The 13,424-nt window shown below is 41.2% G+C and overlaps 1 protein-coding gene across 1 annotated transcript in view; it reads right to left on the reverse strand.

Annotated features, from left to right (window-relative positions):
* Positions 1-1,574: 1,574 nt before the first annotated feature.
* The window catches only part of SPEF2 (sperm flagellar 2), a 190,167-nt gene continuing 178,317 nt past the window's right edge, over positions 1,575-13,424 (reverse strand). The window contains exons 35-37 of the mRNA XM_012002382.1: positions 8,261-8,506; positions 7,962-8,084; positions 1,575-1,722 (exon numbers count right to left, since the gene is read on the reverse strand). Of these exons, the coding sequence (XP_011857772.1) occupies positions 1,633-1,722; positions 7,962-8,084; positions 8,261-8,506 (459 nt within the window). The 3' untranslated portion in view covers positions 1,575-1,632. The remainder of the gene's footprint in view (positions 1,723-7,961; positions 8,085-8,260; positions 8,507-13,424) is intronic.

The following is a 13,424-nucleotide window of genomic DNA, read 5'->3' on the forward strand; positions in this document are numbered from 1 at the left end:
GATCTTTAAGGCCTACATCAAGGTCATAAGCAGCCTCTCAGCCTGGCCTCTGACATCAGACAACAGGAGGAAGCCATCTCAGCTCTAGCCCAGGCAGCAAGCCCCACGACAGCAGCAACCCTTTTTCCTGGCTAACCTTAGTCAGGGAAGGGGCTCAAGTGGTACACATGGCCAAGGTACACAACATCTCTCGTTGTTTCTTGTGTGCAGCCTTGAATAAGCCCCCACTGGTTGCGGTACCCTTACCCAGCCCTTTTAACTCCTCTAACCTAACCCCTCCTTTCCCCTTCCCGTCCGAACACTACATCAATGAGTCAGGACTAGTAGAAACCAATCTCCTCACTCTAGAAAAGATTCAGGAAAGACTCCACCAGAAAAACCTCGGATCAAGGCCCTCACTTAGGAGGTGGCAGTCATCTGTGGCTGGTTAAGTCCTACCCTTTCTAAGCCCCTTACTAATCACTGGCTTCTTGCTACTCATAGCTCCCTGTGTCCTCCGCTTAATCCAGGACTGCATGAAAGAAGTCTCCCAAGTCACTTTCAATCAGATGCTGCTCCACCCCTATACCCGAGTTCCGACCTCTGAAGAACCCCACGACAACCCATACCAACAGGAAGCAGCCAGATGAACACGTTGCCCCATTTTCTTATTAGAAAGAGGTCGGAATGTTAGGCAGGAATCTAGACCCAACATGGTGGTGTTACCCAGCATAGCAGGCCTTTTGTTAAAGACTCCCTTCACCCTTGTACACACCCACAGACTTACATGCATCAGAGTTCCAGCTGCGCAACCACATTCCCCCATGACCTGCAGCTCACCTGCATTCCACAAGTTCGTAAACAGCAGTTTCGGTTGACAGTTTCAAAAGACCCCTTCCTCATGACCCTTACTCAACTCCTGCCCTAGTAGTTTCAAGACCCCCCAGGCCCTGTTTGCACAATCAGCTTCCCTACCTCTCGGGCTATAAAAAGCCCCTACCCTCTTCCCTCAGCGCGACTTCCTCAGCCCACGCCTTTGGACCAAGGAACCTTGCCCGCAAGCCCTAATAAAAGGCTATTCTCACTACCATTTGCCTTGTGTCTTCATTCCTGGTTTGGCTCCAGCCTCAGTTTACCTTTACATGAAGGAAATATATTCTATTAAGAAATAATTATGAATAGATGATGGGAACAAAGCTTTACTAGCAGTTCAATTATGCAGCCTTCTTCTTGGCCACTGAAATAAATCTGGAAATTTTACTGCATATGGAGCAAGAACTATAAGATGTACCTAGAAGCACTGTGCTGATGTGGAGTTTTGGGGAAATTTTCACTATATCTGCCTAATGTAGATAGCTCTCATAGGGAGTTTTCATGACTTCTTTATTTTTGAACATATTGTTTTGGGGCCTTCCATTTTCAGAATCACTTCAAAATGCATGCTGCTTATTTTGGATTTTTACTTTGTTTTTTTTTTCTCTCTTTATTATGAAATATTCTCCAAGTTAAGGAAGGTTCTCTTTTCAATGCTGATAATAAACTGGTAGGGTTCATTTCTATACTTAAAATCATAACATATTTGACAAACACCATGGTCACATTTAATTTTTGCAAGATTTATTGCTGAATTACAAAAATCACACTCTTTTGTCCTCATTTCTTTTCCTCTGTATGTCTTAAAGGTGATCTCTCTCCATCACTTCCTTGTACATGTTCACTCCTTTGGAGAATTATTTTAATATCCTAAGACAAATGATTCAAAGAGAAGTTACAAATACTAATAAGGGATGATCAATACTATGCTACACAAATACTAATAAATGATCACATAGTACATGGCAACCATTAAACAGCTTTTATTTTTTTTTCCACTAAGCAAACTTCTCCATTTAGTTTTAATCCCCCCCTGAGACTTACTACTTGTACCTTTGGAAAGCTATCTAAGATCTAGGAACCTCAGTTTCCATGCCTAATAATGCAGTTGTCATATTAGGTTAATTAACATTTGTAAAAGCAGTTACACAGAACCTGGCATATAATGAATCTGCAAGTTAAAAGATTATTTCCTTATGAATGAATACAAAAACCAGTATTCACCTTCTATGAAAGAAAATGCCAATGATAAATTAATCATGTCTATAGATTTGTAGAATTTTAAAACAAAAGATTACTTTCCTGAAACTGTCTCATTCTTTGATTTAAAAAACATCAGGGAAAGAATGATCTGTTTTTCATTTGCTATACAGCTATCTTACATCTTAAATCACAGATATTTCTCAAAATATATTTAAACTATTATCACAATGTAGAAGGAGTACCAACACATGAAAAATACAGAATTGCATTTAGGTAGCTTTTAGGTTTTTTTTTTTTAATTTCACAAATTTAGAGAAGTGTTTTAACAATATAAGTTCCTTTTCCTCAGAGCTGAGTTTCAAAGGCTTCAATTTGACTGTGATCATTTTAGTTGAGAAGACATGAGTTTGTTCACCATTTGTGTTGACCCTTGCTTCTATGCATTGCTTCTATCAGTCACTGCGAGGAATCATAATGAATCATTTTCTTTAGAGATCTTGTTCCTTATCTCCTAAAGCCACAGGTCAATGCTAAGTGAATCAAGTGGAAAAGAAAATCTGCTCCCCATTGACTTTTCTAGTCTTACCCAGTACACTGCTTTCATTTAATATTTATTTTTTTAGAAATGGAGTTTCGCTCTGTCACCCAGGCTGGAGTGCTGTGGCAAGACCATAGCTCACTGCAGCCTCAATCTCCAAGGCTCAAGAAATCCTCCCACCTCAGTTTTCTAAGTAGCTGGGACTACAGGCACATGTCATCATGTCCAGCTAATTTTAAAGTTTTTTGTAGAGAGGAGTCTTGCTCTGTTGACCAGGTTTGTCTCAAACACCTGGCCTCAAGAAATCATCCCACCTCAGCCTCCCAAGGTGCTGGAATTAGAGATGGGAACCGCTGTGCCCAGCCCACTACAATTCTCAATAACATGTCTTCTTTATATAGTATGTTTATAATAACCAATGTCATTTTAATATTATCAGAAGTTAATTTGAGGATTAAGGAATAAGCTAACTTGTGATTATCTGACACTCCATAGCATGGGGAAAATGATAAGCTCCAGATATATTTAAACCAGTTTTGGCTAAATTTATAGCTGAAATCAGGGACCATAATTTTCAGTAGCAGTGACTGGAGAAGAGCCTATGAAAGTCAGAAAATGTTTGACACTGGTGCTTTGAAAACACAAAGCACTGAAGCAGCTATCATATTTTGTTATAAAGATAAAGGAGAAGCTTAGAGAGTATTTTAAAGTCAGGTGCCTTGAAAACAAAGAGGGATGAAAGTCTCCTTCAGTTCACACTTATAATTATAGGTATGTTATCCTAATGTAATTGGGTCCTGATTCATTTGTTCATAAGATATTTTCTGGTGATATTCTGATTTTAACATTAAAAGATTTCTTGCTATCTCCCATTGAATATAAACCTCAATGATAAGGTAATATGCTTGATTTACAGATTTGTTATAAAAGATGTATAATAATTGAGCCTGTGTTCATCACAAGAGACTACAGTTATCAAGCTTTTAGAGAAAATTGTTTATTCATTTACATTTATAAATATATATTTATGACAGGAAATTGACTTTGTTCACCAACAACGCAATTCCAATATCCTCACTGATCTTGTTATATTTACACAAATCATTTTTTTAATAATTTAGGAGAATTATTTGAAAATAACTTTTTTATACAAGGCCTATGAAAGTGGAAATTAAATAAGTGACTTTAGCTGAATGCCTATAATGTCCAATACAAAATCTGGAGCTTCCACATAGGTATGGACCAGAGGCTTCCTGGGACGTGTTTGGACCCTTTATCATCATGTTCCTGCACCAGTGAAAGTCCTTCTTTTTTTCCAAAGATAAGACATGTGCATTCAAGAGATTTGATGCCAGCTCACTAGTCCATCCACATATAATTGCACATGATTCAGAATTATTTACTGTGCACGGTAACTACTACAGACCAGCAGTAGTAGAAGTAGGTTGGTGCAAAAGTAATTGTGGTTCTTTGCCATTGAAAGTAATGGCAAAAACTACAACTACTTTTGCATCAACCTAATAGCAGTAGTAGTAGTAGTAGTAGTAGTAGTAGTAGTAGTAGTAGTAGTAGTAGTATCTCACATTTATCGAGTGCTTTCTATCTTCCAGGAACTGAGCTAAGTACTTTATATGTATTATCTCATTTAATCTGTACAACCCCCCCACCATGAGGTGACTATGATAATTGGCCCTGTTTTACAGATGCAGACACCAAGGCACTTTGAGGTCACTTGCCTAAGGCCACACACTTCATAGGTATGAACCCAGTCAGTGAAGCTCCAGAGCCCACTCTCATAACCACAAAACCAGTCCACCTTAATACATTATTACAATTATGCATACTTAGTGTTTTCAAATATGTATCTTAAAATGTTGTCACTTCCAAACAAGAACCTTGTAAACATAAAGCTGTTAGGCAACAACCTTCACTTGCCACTGTTTATAATAGCAAACAACATTTTAACCTGAAAAACCACACTCTAGCTTTTGCTCTTCTTATCTTGAAAGATCTTCAAATGACATCACTGTGGTTGAAGTGTATCATAAAAATGTGATCTATTTACTTGTACATGGATATCTGAAGCAAAAAATGACAGGACAAGTGCAGTGGTTCTTCAAAGATTCTTTTCTCTCCATCCCTTCATTCCTTTTGTTGTTGTTGTTGTTACCAAAAATGAGAATAGAACACCTTACTGGAAAGGGACCCTTTTTCACTGTAAATATCAGAATTTAGAGTTTTCAGGACACAGGCACAGCTCTTCTTGATGGACCATCATACGAATGACTCTCACTGGTGGTAGTTTACTGGCCTCTAATTAGATTCCTTGGTGGAGTGACCAGGACGAGGTGTGGAGGATGTGAGGAGGAAGAGTTAAAGCAGATGACTCGGGTATATCTTAGAGAAACATTCTGGCAATGAACTAACTCACTAACTCACTCTCTGCTATGAGAATGCCAAGTGCTACTGGTATTGTGAAACTGGTTAACAGAAGACAGATACCCTGCCACTGGGCGGCTTTCAGCCAGAGGGCTACTGTGCACCAAGGAAGGTTTGCAAATGTGCAGGCAGAGGTAGTTTCGGAGGTTAGTATGTCAGGATGCTCCTGGAATACAGGGGGTAGGGCCTGAAATGTTAGGTATTTTGCCACACTTGGGACAGTTATCCTCAAAGAGGAACTGTGCTGCTCCAAATGCCAATAGTACTTCAGTTAACATTGCTAGTTGCTGACACTCCTTCAGAAATGAGGGGAATGTGTAACTTAAAAGGAGTCCTCCAGCACTTTGGGAGGCCGAGGCAGGTGGATCACCTGAGGTCAGGAGTTCGAGACCAGCCTGGCCAACATAGTGAAGCCCCATCTGTATAAAAATACAAAAAATTAGCTGGTTGTGGTGGCAGGCACCTGTCATTCCAGCTACTCAGGAGGCTGAGGCAGGAGAATTGCGTGAACCTGGGAGGTGGAGGTTGCAGTGAGCCCAGATCATGCCACTGCACTCCAGCTTGGGCAACAAGAACAAAACTGTCTCAGGAAAAAAAAAAAAAAAAAAAAAAAAAAGCAGGGCAGGGAGTCCTATGGATGACCGCTTTCCTGGGAAGTCAGAGCACCTATTCGGAAAGGCTAACTCTTGAAGGCAGTCATCCGTTGGCTATTTTCTTTTCTGAAGCAAAATGTCAAATAGAATCTTCTCTGCAAGTTTATTGTATTTAATCACTCTGCTCAGAGTGAAGATATTTTCAAACCATCCTGACTTTGTGGGAGTCTTCCTCCCAGTATGAGAGGAAATAATTGTGGCATCATTTTTATGCTCCTACTTGTAATCAGCAATATAAAATAAGTCCTATTTTACATAATCCCAAAGAATTTTGCAAATTATTTTGCCGGTTCAACGTAAGAGAGCTGTTCCCTGATAAGTGGAGCAGGGCGTGTAAGCTAAAATGCAGTCTAGAGAGATGGACCTATGGAACCCACGTTGTGCAGGATGATATTATGGCACAGTATCCCCAAGAAATGCTTGGGGATGAAGAAATATCATATCACGCCCTGCTCAGCAGCCTGTTCATTCTCTCTTGCTTTTCAAATGGAATCCACATTTTCCTGTGTGATATCTGGGTTCTTCGCAATCTGGCCTGATCTTACCAATTTAATGGGATCATTTTACACCTTTCCCAGGCTCTTCATGGGGTGGGGCTCCTGCAGTCCTTCTTCCATGCCTTCCCCAGACCTTGCCTTCACCCAGGACCCTGCTGCCTCCCTACCCCAGCAGCAAAATCCATGTAGACTTCCCTTTCCCTCTCTCTACCTTCCCAAACCCTGGCCATCGTTCAAGACCCAGTTTATTCCTTCTTGGGTAGACTCCCTCCATGCTTCCAGCACAAAAATATCATATATTGAATTCCTATAATTTTGCACTTGGTTGGTTTAACTTACATCATTTTCTTGCGATTCCCGCATGTAAAAATTATCTTGCAAAAAGGAGTTAATTTTTTTTAGAGCAGTGACCAAATTATGTACTCAATTTTTTCTCTCCAATGGAAGCTTATGACATGGGTCTCAGTAGTAGGTGATCAATATTGAATAGTACCCCTAACAGCTCTATCATTTCTGTAGCCCTTCCCCTGTGTCAGATACCATGCCAAGTGCTTTACATGCACGACCTCACTTAATCCTCACCATCACCCTTTCAATATGAATGTCTCATCCCCATTTAACAGATGAGAAAGCCAGGATTAAGAAAAAGTTAAGGTCAGGGAGCTACTGAGGGGTAGACCTGAGATTCAGTCCCATGACCTGAGTCCAGAACCTGTGTTCTTAAATGCTATAATCATATTTCATTACTGCATAGGCTTTGTGTCTAAACAGCTGCTAGCTTGTTAGAAATCAACTTCAGTTATACTAATGCAGGCAATAAAATTAATTTTAATATTAATAATTTAATATTTTAAAGAATCAGCAATTTAGAACAAAAACATTTAGGCACACAGAAAGATATTTAAGTCTGAAGAGTTTCATTTGTGGGTATAGGAAGAAAACAGCAAAATGTAACTTGTTATCATTGAGAAGTCAAGATACACAATCTATACTTTACAAAAGTGAAAGTGCTTTTATTCTCAACTCAGCAAACCCTTTGTAGTTCAATATAGAACTCACAGGAGCCAGACAGGGAGACTTCATGTTAAACTGGTATCTGAGAGGAATGTAGTCCCACAGTATGAAAGGGAGTTGGTGTCAGCCTCTGCCCTCCTTAGCCCCTGCTGTTCCGGGACTCGCCTTAGTGGATGCACATTTAGCACGTGTGGTCCAGACCTGCTTGGTGGTTATGTGATTTCTGAGTTGCAGTTCTTCCTTTCTTCTGCTGCGTTTGTCCAGTTTCTCTGGGGTTTGTCCTTAGTTTCTCCACCTTGCACACTGTTTTCCTGATGGAAGTGGTGCCCAACCTTTTGCACACACTATCATTTCCACTACAGAGATGATGTGTACCATGAGTGATTAGAGTACAATGAATATGTCAGCACTTGGCTGGAGATCATGGTCTTGGTTAGCTCTTTTTGGCAGGAGGAATCTTATTCTCCAAACTCTTCAATCACAGGCTAGGGTCACTATACAGCTACGGTGGCAATCCTAACACTGTCACCCACCCAGCTTTAACTACCACCTATCAACTGTGCCTAAGCTTGCTGCCCTGTGGATATTTCAGGCTGATTTTTCTGGCCTGGTATGATTACCAGCTTAGCTTCTCCAGATTCTGGTCTGGCCTGGCCTGGCAGAGTCCAGTTTCTTTCTCTTCCATGCCAGCTCACATTTAGAAACATCGTAGCATGTCCTGAACCGGAGCCCAACCACATTAGAGCACTTTGGGGTAATACTCACAGGAAACTTATAGTCTGAATAATTTGAAATCAGGTCTTGAATAAAAGGATGCTTCAAGAGAACAGCAACTTCAATTGGCTCCAGGTTCTTGGCACCTAGGTCTTGAAATGTTTTTATGAAGCCCTTTAAAGAAGAAGAAAATGAAGTCAATCAACCTTACAATCCAGCAGCTGTTAAAAAGTAGTTGTATTTACTAAAGAGATTCTGTATAATTTCTATACAATGATGTATTTTGAGAGCAGTTCCATAAAAATATGATCAGAATTGAGGCCAACTTTTTACAAAATAATCTAACCAACCTCTGCATAAATGTTCTCTATCTTTAGGTGGCTGGCAAATCTGTTAGAGTCCTGTGCTTCACTTCCCCCTTTGAACACTTTGAGTAATGTTTCCATGGATATCTTTTCATTGTTTGCATTTTCAGGGATTTCTTCATCCTTCTGTTCCCTTTCCTCCCTGTTGTCTTTTAACTTCCTTTCTTCTTTTGCAGCATTTTCCTCAGGTTCAGGAAATTCCTCAGCTGGACTTGCATCAGTTGAGGAGGTCTGCAAAGTTAAATGAAGAGAACATGAAGTCAACCTGAAGTTTTTTCCACCAATAGAGACTTTTAGAATATACCAATTTCATAATCACACACTTTTCATGAATGACAGAGCCTACCACAAACTAGCTAGCCAGTCTAGAAGACAATACGCTAGCTGTCTTGAAAATCACAATGTCAAAATTCAAGACCAGTTTTACTTGTAGTGTATAGAAGCTTGTATAGTGTGGGGTGTGTCCTACACATCTTCATACATTCTTGGGCTGACTACACTGCCAGGTACTTCTACACCTGTAATAGATACAGATATACACATGTATATAGATGTTAAATGAGATTTGCTTTTGAAATTGATTGCAATTGAGAGGCTAAGGCAAGTCAATTTCTCTAGCTTGACAGATTCTAAGAGCTTCAGAAACATTTCTTTGGACACTGGAAGATATCCCAACTAAACACTCGGAAGGCAAAATAGAAAACAAATCCAGTATACAAAATCAGGTTGAGATTTTTACTGCTGCTCTTTGAAATCTGGCCAAAAGCTATGAACTCAGGCACTCATGAGTATGGTGAGGAGTAAATTGTTTCCATTTCTTATGTATCAAAAGCCTGAATGTATATATTCTTCTTATGTATCCTACCATTGACCCAGTAGTTACAGGACTAGGAATTGATCCTGAAGAAATATTCATTTGCGGGCCGGGCGCGGTGGCTCACGCCTGTAATCCCAGCACTTTGGGAGGCAGAGGCGGGCGGATCACGAGGTCAGGAGATCGAGACCATCCTGGCCAACACGGCGAAACCCTGTCTCTATCAAAAAATACAAAAAATTAGCCGGGCGTTGTGGCGGGCGCCTGTAGTCCCAGCTACTCGGGAAGCTGAGGCAGGAGAATGGCGTGAACCCAGGAGGCGGAGCTTGCAGTGAGCCAAGATCGCGCCACTGCACTGCAGCCTGGGCGACAGAGCGAGACTCCGTCTCAAACAAACAAACAACAACAACAACAACAAAAAGAAATATTCATTTGCACAAATACTTTTGTATATGGCTGTTCATTCAGTGTTACAGCAAACATAGAAAACGTAAGATTCCTAAAAATGGGGGAATGGTAATATGAACTCTATTTCTGCAACGGAATATTACACTGCCATGGAAAATGATGGTTTAGCAGAATTCTTAATAACACAAGAAAACACTCAGGATAGGATAAGTGCAAAAAGAAAGCAGAAAACAAAGTAATACATGCAGTAGGATACTTTGCTTATATATCTATACTATTGATGAAAATGGAAAACAAACACATTAAAGAGTTAACAGTGGTGACTTCTGGATGGCAGAATAGGCAATTTCCTTTGCTTTGTGCTTCTTACATTCTCTATAGTAAATTTGTGTGCATATGTGTGTGTATACATGTGTGTATGTATGTATGCTTCAATATTTGATAATTTGCCAAGAGAAAAAGCAGCATTTTGGCATTTTGGCTAGCCAGATATCACAGAATATCTGAGATCTGATCTCCTTTATTCCAAAGAAGAAAAAAATGTGAATTTAGGAGGGTGCCAATGCTGTAAATATTTAATTCAGTAGAAGTATTAAGTCTATATATAGATTGTGTAAGCTATTTCTAAATAGTCATGTAAATGTCATGTATGGAAGAATTATGATGCAGCATAAAATTAAGCCTCTGGTAGTCACAGGTCCCTATAAAAAATTTGGAGGGACAGTGGGCAGTGTAATGAAGGCAGATTTGCTATAGCTCTGTGTGGTCACTTTGCCTTAGTTGGGTCTCTATATCCATTGTTAAGTTGGGAATTTAAGCTTGAAAAAAGCTTGAAAAAAAAAAAGAGAGAAAAAAAGACAGAGAGGGAAAATTTCGGAATCAAAATTTTGGAATAAAAATCATACATATTTATATAATTTTCCTCCAGGCTTTTGTCCATGTTAAACAATTGGAAATGCTACATGGCAGAAAAGTGAAATCAGCTTTAGCATTTCTACCCAGGAATCTTGGGGATTATTGCGTTGGCTACCCATCAATAATTTTCCAGGGCAACGAAACAGTATAGTGAAATGAACATAGTTGTGATGTAAAACATCTTTCTGAGTGAGTCCAGGATGAATAAATTTCTATTCAGAGTGTAGCATAAGTTCTGTGTACCCAAGATAGAACATACCCAACATAGCTGTGGGCAAGCAAACGACTAGCTGCTTAGATGAGCAGATGATATCAAACTTAAGCAAAGAAGGAACCTGGCCTCTCTGTAACTCTTTCCATAATTAGGGAGAAGCTTACTTTCCAAAGGCCTGATGTAAGCATAATGGAATAAATGATTCCAAAGTCCTGATGTAAGCCTAATGGAATAAATGATTTTTAAAAAAATTTAAGAGGTAGCAATGTAAACATCTGAAATGTCAGAGTGAGTAATCCTTAACTTATTAGTGTCAGAGGATGCTTTTCACATGTTTGCTATTTTTGCTCTCTAGGGGGTTGGTACAGAACAGGCTTAGTGGCTCAGTGGGAGGGGAAGGAAGGGAGAGAGACTGAGATCAAACTGAAGACGTTGGCAAGGTCCAGCAGGGAGGGAAATGTGTGCAAGAGGCGGTGGTTATCTCCAACAGAGTCTCTGAAAGCTGGTGATGTTGAATGTGGGTTCAGGAACAAAACCAGAGAGGCCAATTTGGAGAAAAGCCAGTACTTTTGAATGAGCAATTATCAGTGATATCAAAGATCTACAGAAGTCACATTATTATCTAAGCAGGGGAATAGATTGTGATGCTGTCAAGCACTATGTCACACTTGGCTAACTCTCAGGACTCCCAACAAATATGTCCCCAGAGTGCTACCTGTGTGTCTTCCTGACCATGCATTTCTATCATTCAATCAGCTCAGTCCCACATCTCGGATGGCAGCACAGAGGTCTGTTCTTGGACTAATGTGGGCAAAGCCTCAAAGAGCAGAAGGGCATAGAAATGTATGTGTTTTCTACCCCAGGGCCTCAAACATTCCTTGCCAAGATGTTTTTACAAGACTTTTGCAACGTGAGAGATTCAAGCTCACAATTTACTAACCCCATGCCACACAGGTGGCAGAAGGAACCATTTTCCCAAATGTCATTTATTTAAAGATCCACCTAGACTAGTGCATGACTGATGAATGCCTTGCTCTTAAATTTCTTTTAATTTACCCAAGAAGCTGTGGCTTTAAACAGAAGGCCTGAGCTGCATTGAATAAAATCAGCATGAATAGTAGAAATAGAGTAAAGAAAACTGAAACGCTGGGGAGATTTCCAGTTGTTTGTGTGGAAAGCAAAAGCAGAGATCTGATTGAATGGCTTGGGAGTGAATATGAATCTGCTGGAGGTGTTATTTCTGAGCATTATGGCTTCCTGGGTCAGGGTTGCCCAGGAAACTGGAACACAGTGGAAATGGCACAGAAATGCAGTGCCACAGTTGGAGACAGCAGGATGAGGAGTGAGTGAGAATGAGGGAGGTGGGTGGCTCCTGTGTTCCAAATGCTGCTAGGGTTCACTCCAAGTCAGAACAGGCCTGTGTGTGAGAGAGAGCCCTGTGCTCCATCCTGGCTCCACCTCCCACCCACTAGCTTAATCCCTGCAGTGCAGTGTTCTTGGTTCAGTTCCTCCACGGCGTCTTTGGATTTAAAAGGAGCTCTTGAGAACAGCACTCAAGGGGAGCTGCTTCCTGGGTGGGAACACTAGCATACGGTGAATGCAGCACTCAGGGATGGAAGGCATTAAGCGCCTTCCTGTGCTAGCTAGCCTGGCTGCCAGCCTCAGAGACAGTTGTCTGTTGCTATGGCAACAGCTCTAGCACCGGCTTCCTTTTTCCTGGCCTTTCATGCTCATCACGGCCTCCTGGAGTCTGCTGTTGCCTCTGCCTGCCTGGAATGTCTGCTTTCCTCCTCTCTACCATGGAGACTAGACTAAACTCCATTCATTTCACTGTCCCTCTCTTCCTTCTTCCCTTCTTTCCTGGCCATGTTCACAAATACTAATCAAGCACTGGCTATGTGGCAGCTACTTCAGAGGACATGAAGATGGGTAACAAGGTGTCCCAAACTCAAGGCAGGAACTATTTAGCGGTAGAAATAAATAGATAAGTGGTCCCCTGCCTGAAGGCCTAGGTCTCTTTATTTCCCTCCTTTGCCCGCTATAGTCTCTCCTCAACACAGAGAGACCTGACTTAGTGAAGCCGGGTGACTGCACTCTTCCAATGACTTCTCATCCTGCACAGAGTTAAAACTAACGTCCCTGCAGTGGCCCTCAGGGTCCTCTCCCTCTCACTTCCCTTCCTTATTACTCTCCTCCAGCCTGGTCCTCTCCAGTTCTGCTGGCTAGCCCTAGTTCTTGGAACACACCAGTCATGACCACACTGAGGGGCTTTTGCACTCACTGTTGTCCTCACTTCAAGTGCTCGTGCCCCAGAGACCTGCAAGGCTCTCTCCCTCACCTTCTCCATGCCTCTGTTTATATGTCTCTTCACAGAGAGGCCTTCTCTGGCCACCCTAATGAACATTGCCACCCCTATTCCAATGCCTGTATTTTCCCCCACATTCTTTTTTTTTTCCATAGAATTTATCACCGTTCGATGTAGTCTCTATTTTGCTTATTTGTTTATTGCCTGTCTTCCTCCTGCCTGGAATAATTTTTGTTCACGGCCATACCCCCGAATCAAGAGTGGTCCCCAGCACAGGCAGGTGCTCAATAAATGTTTGTGGAAGCAGTGAATGTGTGTGTGTGAGGGTGCTCCGCCCTGCCAGGGAAGTTCTGGTTATAACCTGGGCCTTGCTGCGAGAGTGCTCAGTGTTGTCAGGGTGAAAGATGTGGCATTGCCGTAGGCCTTGGATAATGGGGAGGCCTCAGATCCTTTGAGATGAGATGAAGGGTGGACAGCGTAACAAGAGTAAAGA

Source organism: Mandrillus leucophaeus, unplaced genomic scaffold (assembly GCF_000951045.1).
Source record: "Mandrillus leucophaeus isolate KB7577 unplaced genomic scaffold, Mleu.le_1.0 Scaffold684, whole genome shotgun sequence".
NCBI classification, from domain to species: domain Eukaryota; kingdom Metazoa; phylum Chordata; class Mammalia; order Primates; family Cercopithecidae; genus Mandrillus; species Mandrillus leucophaeus.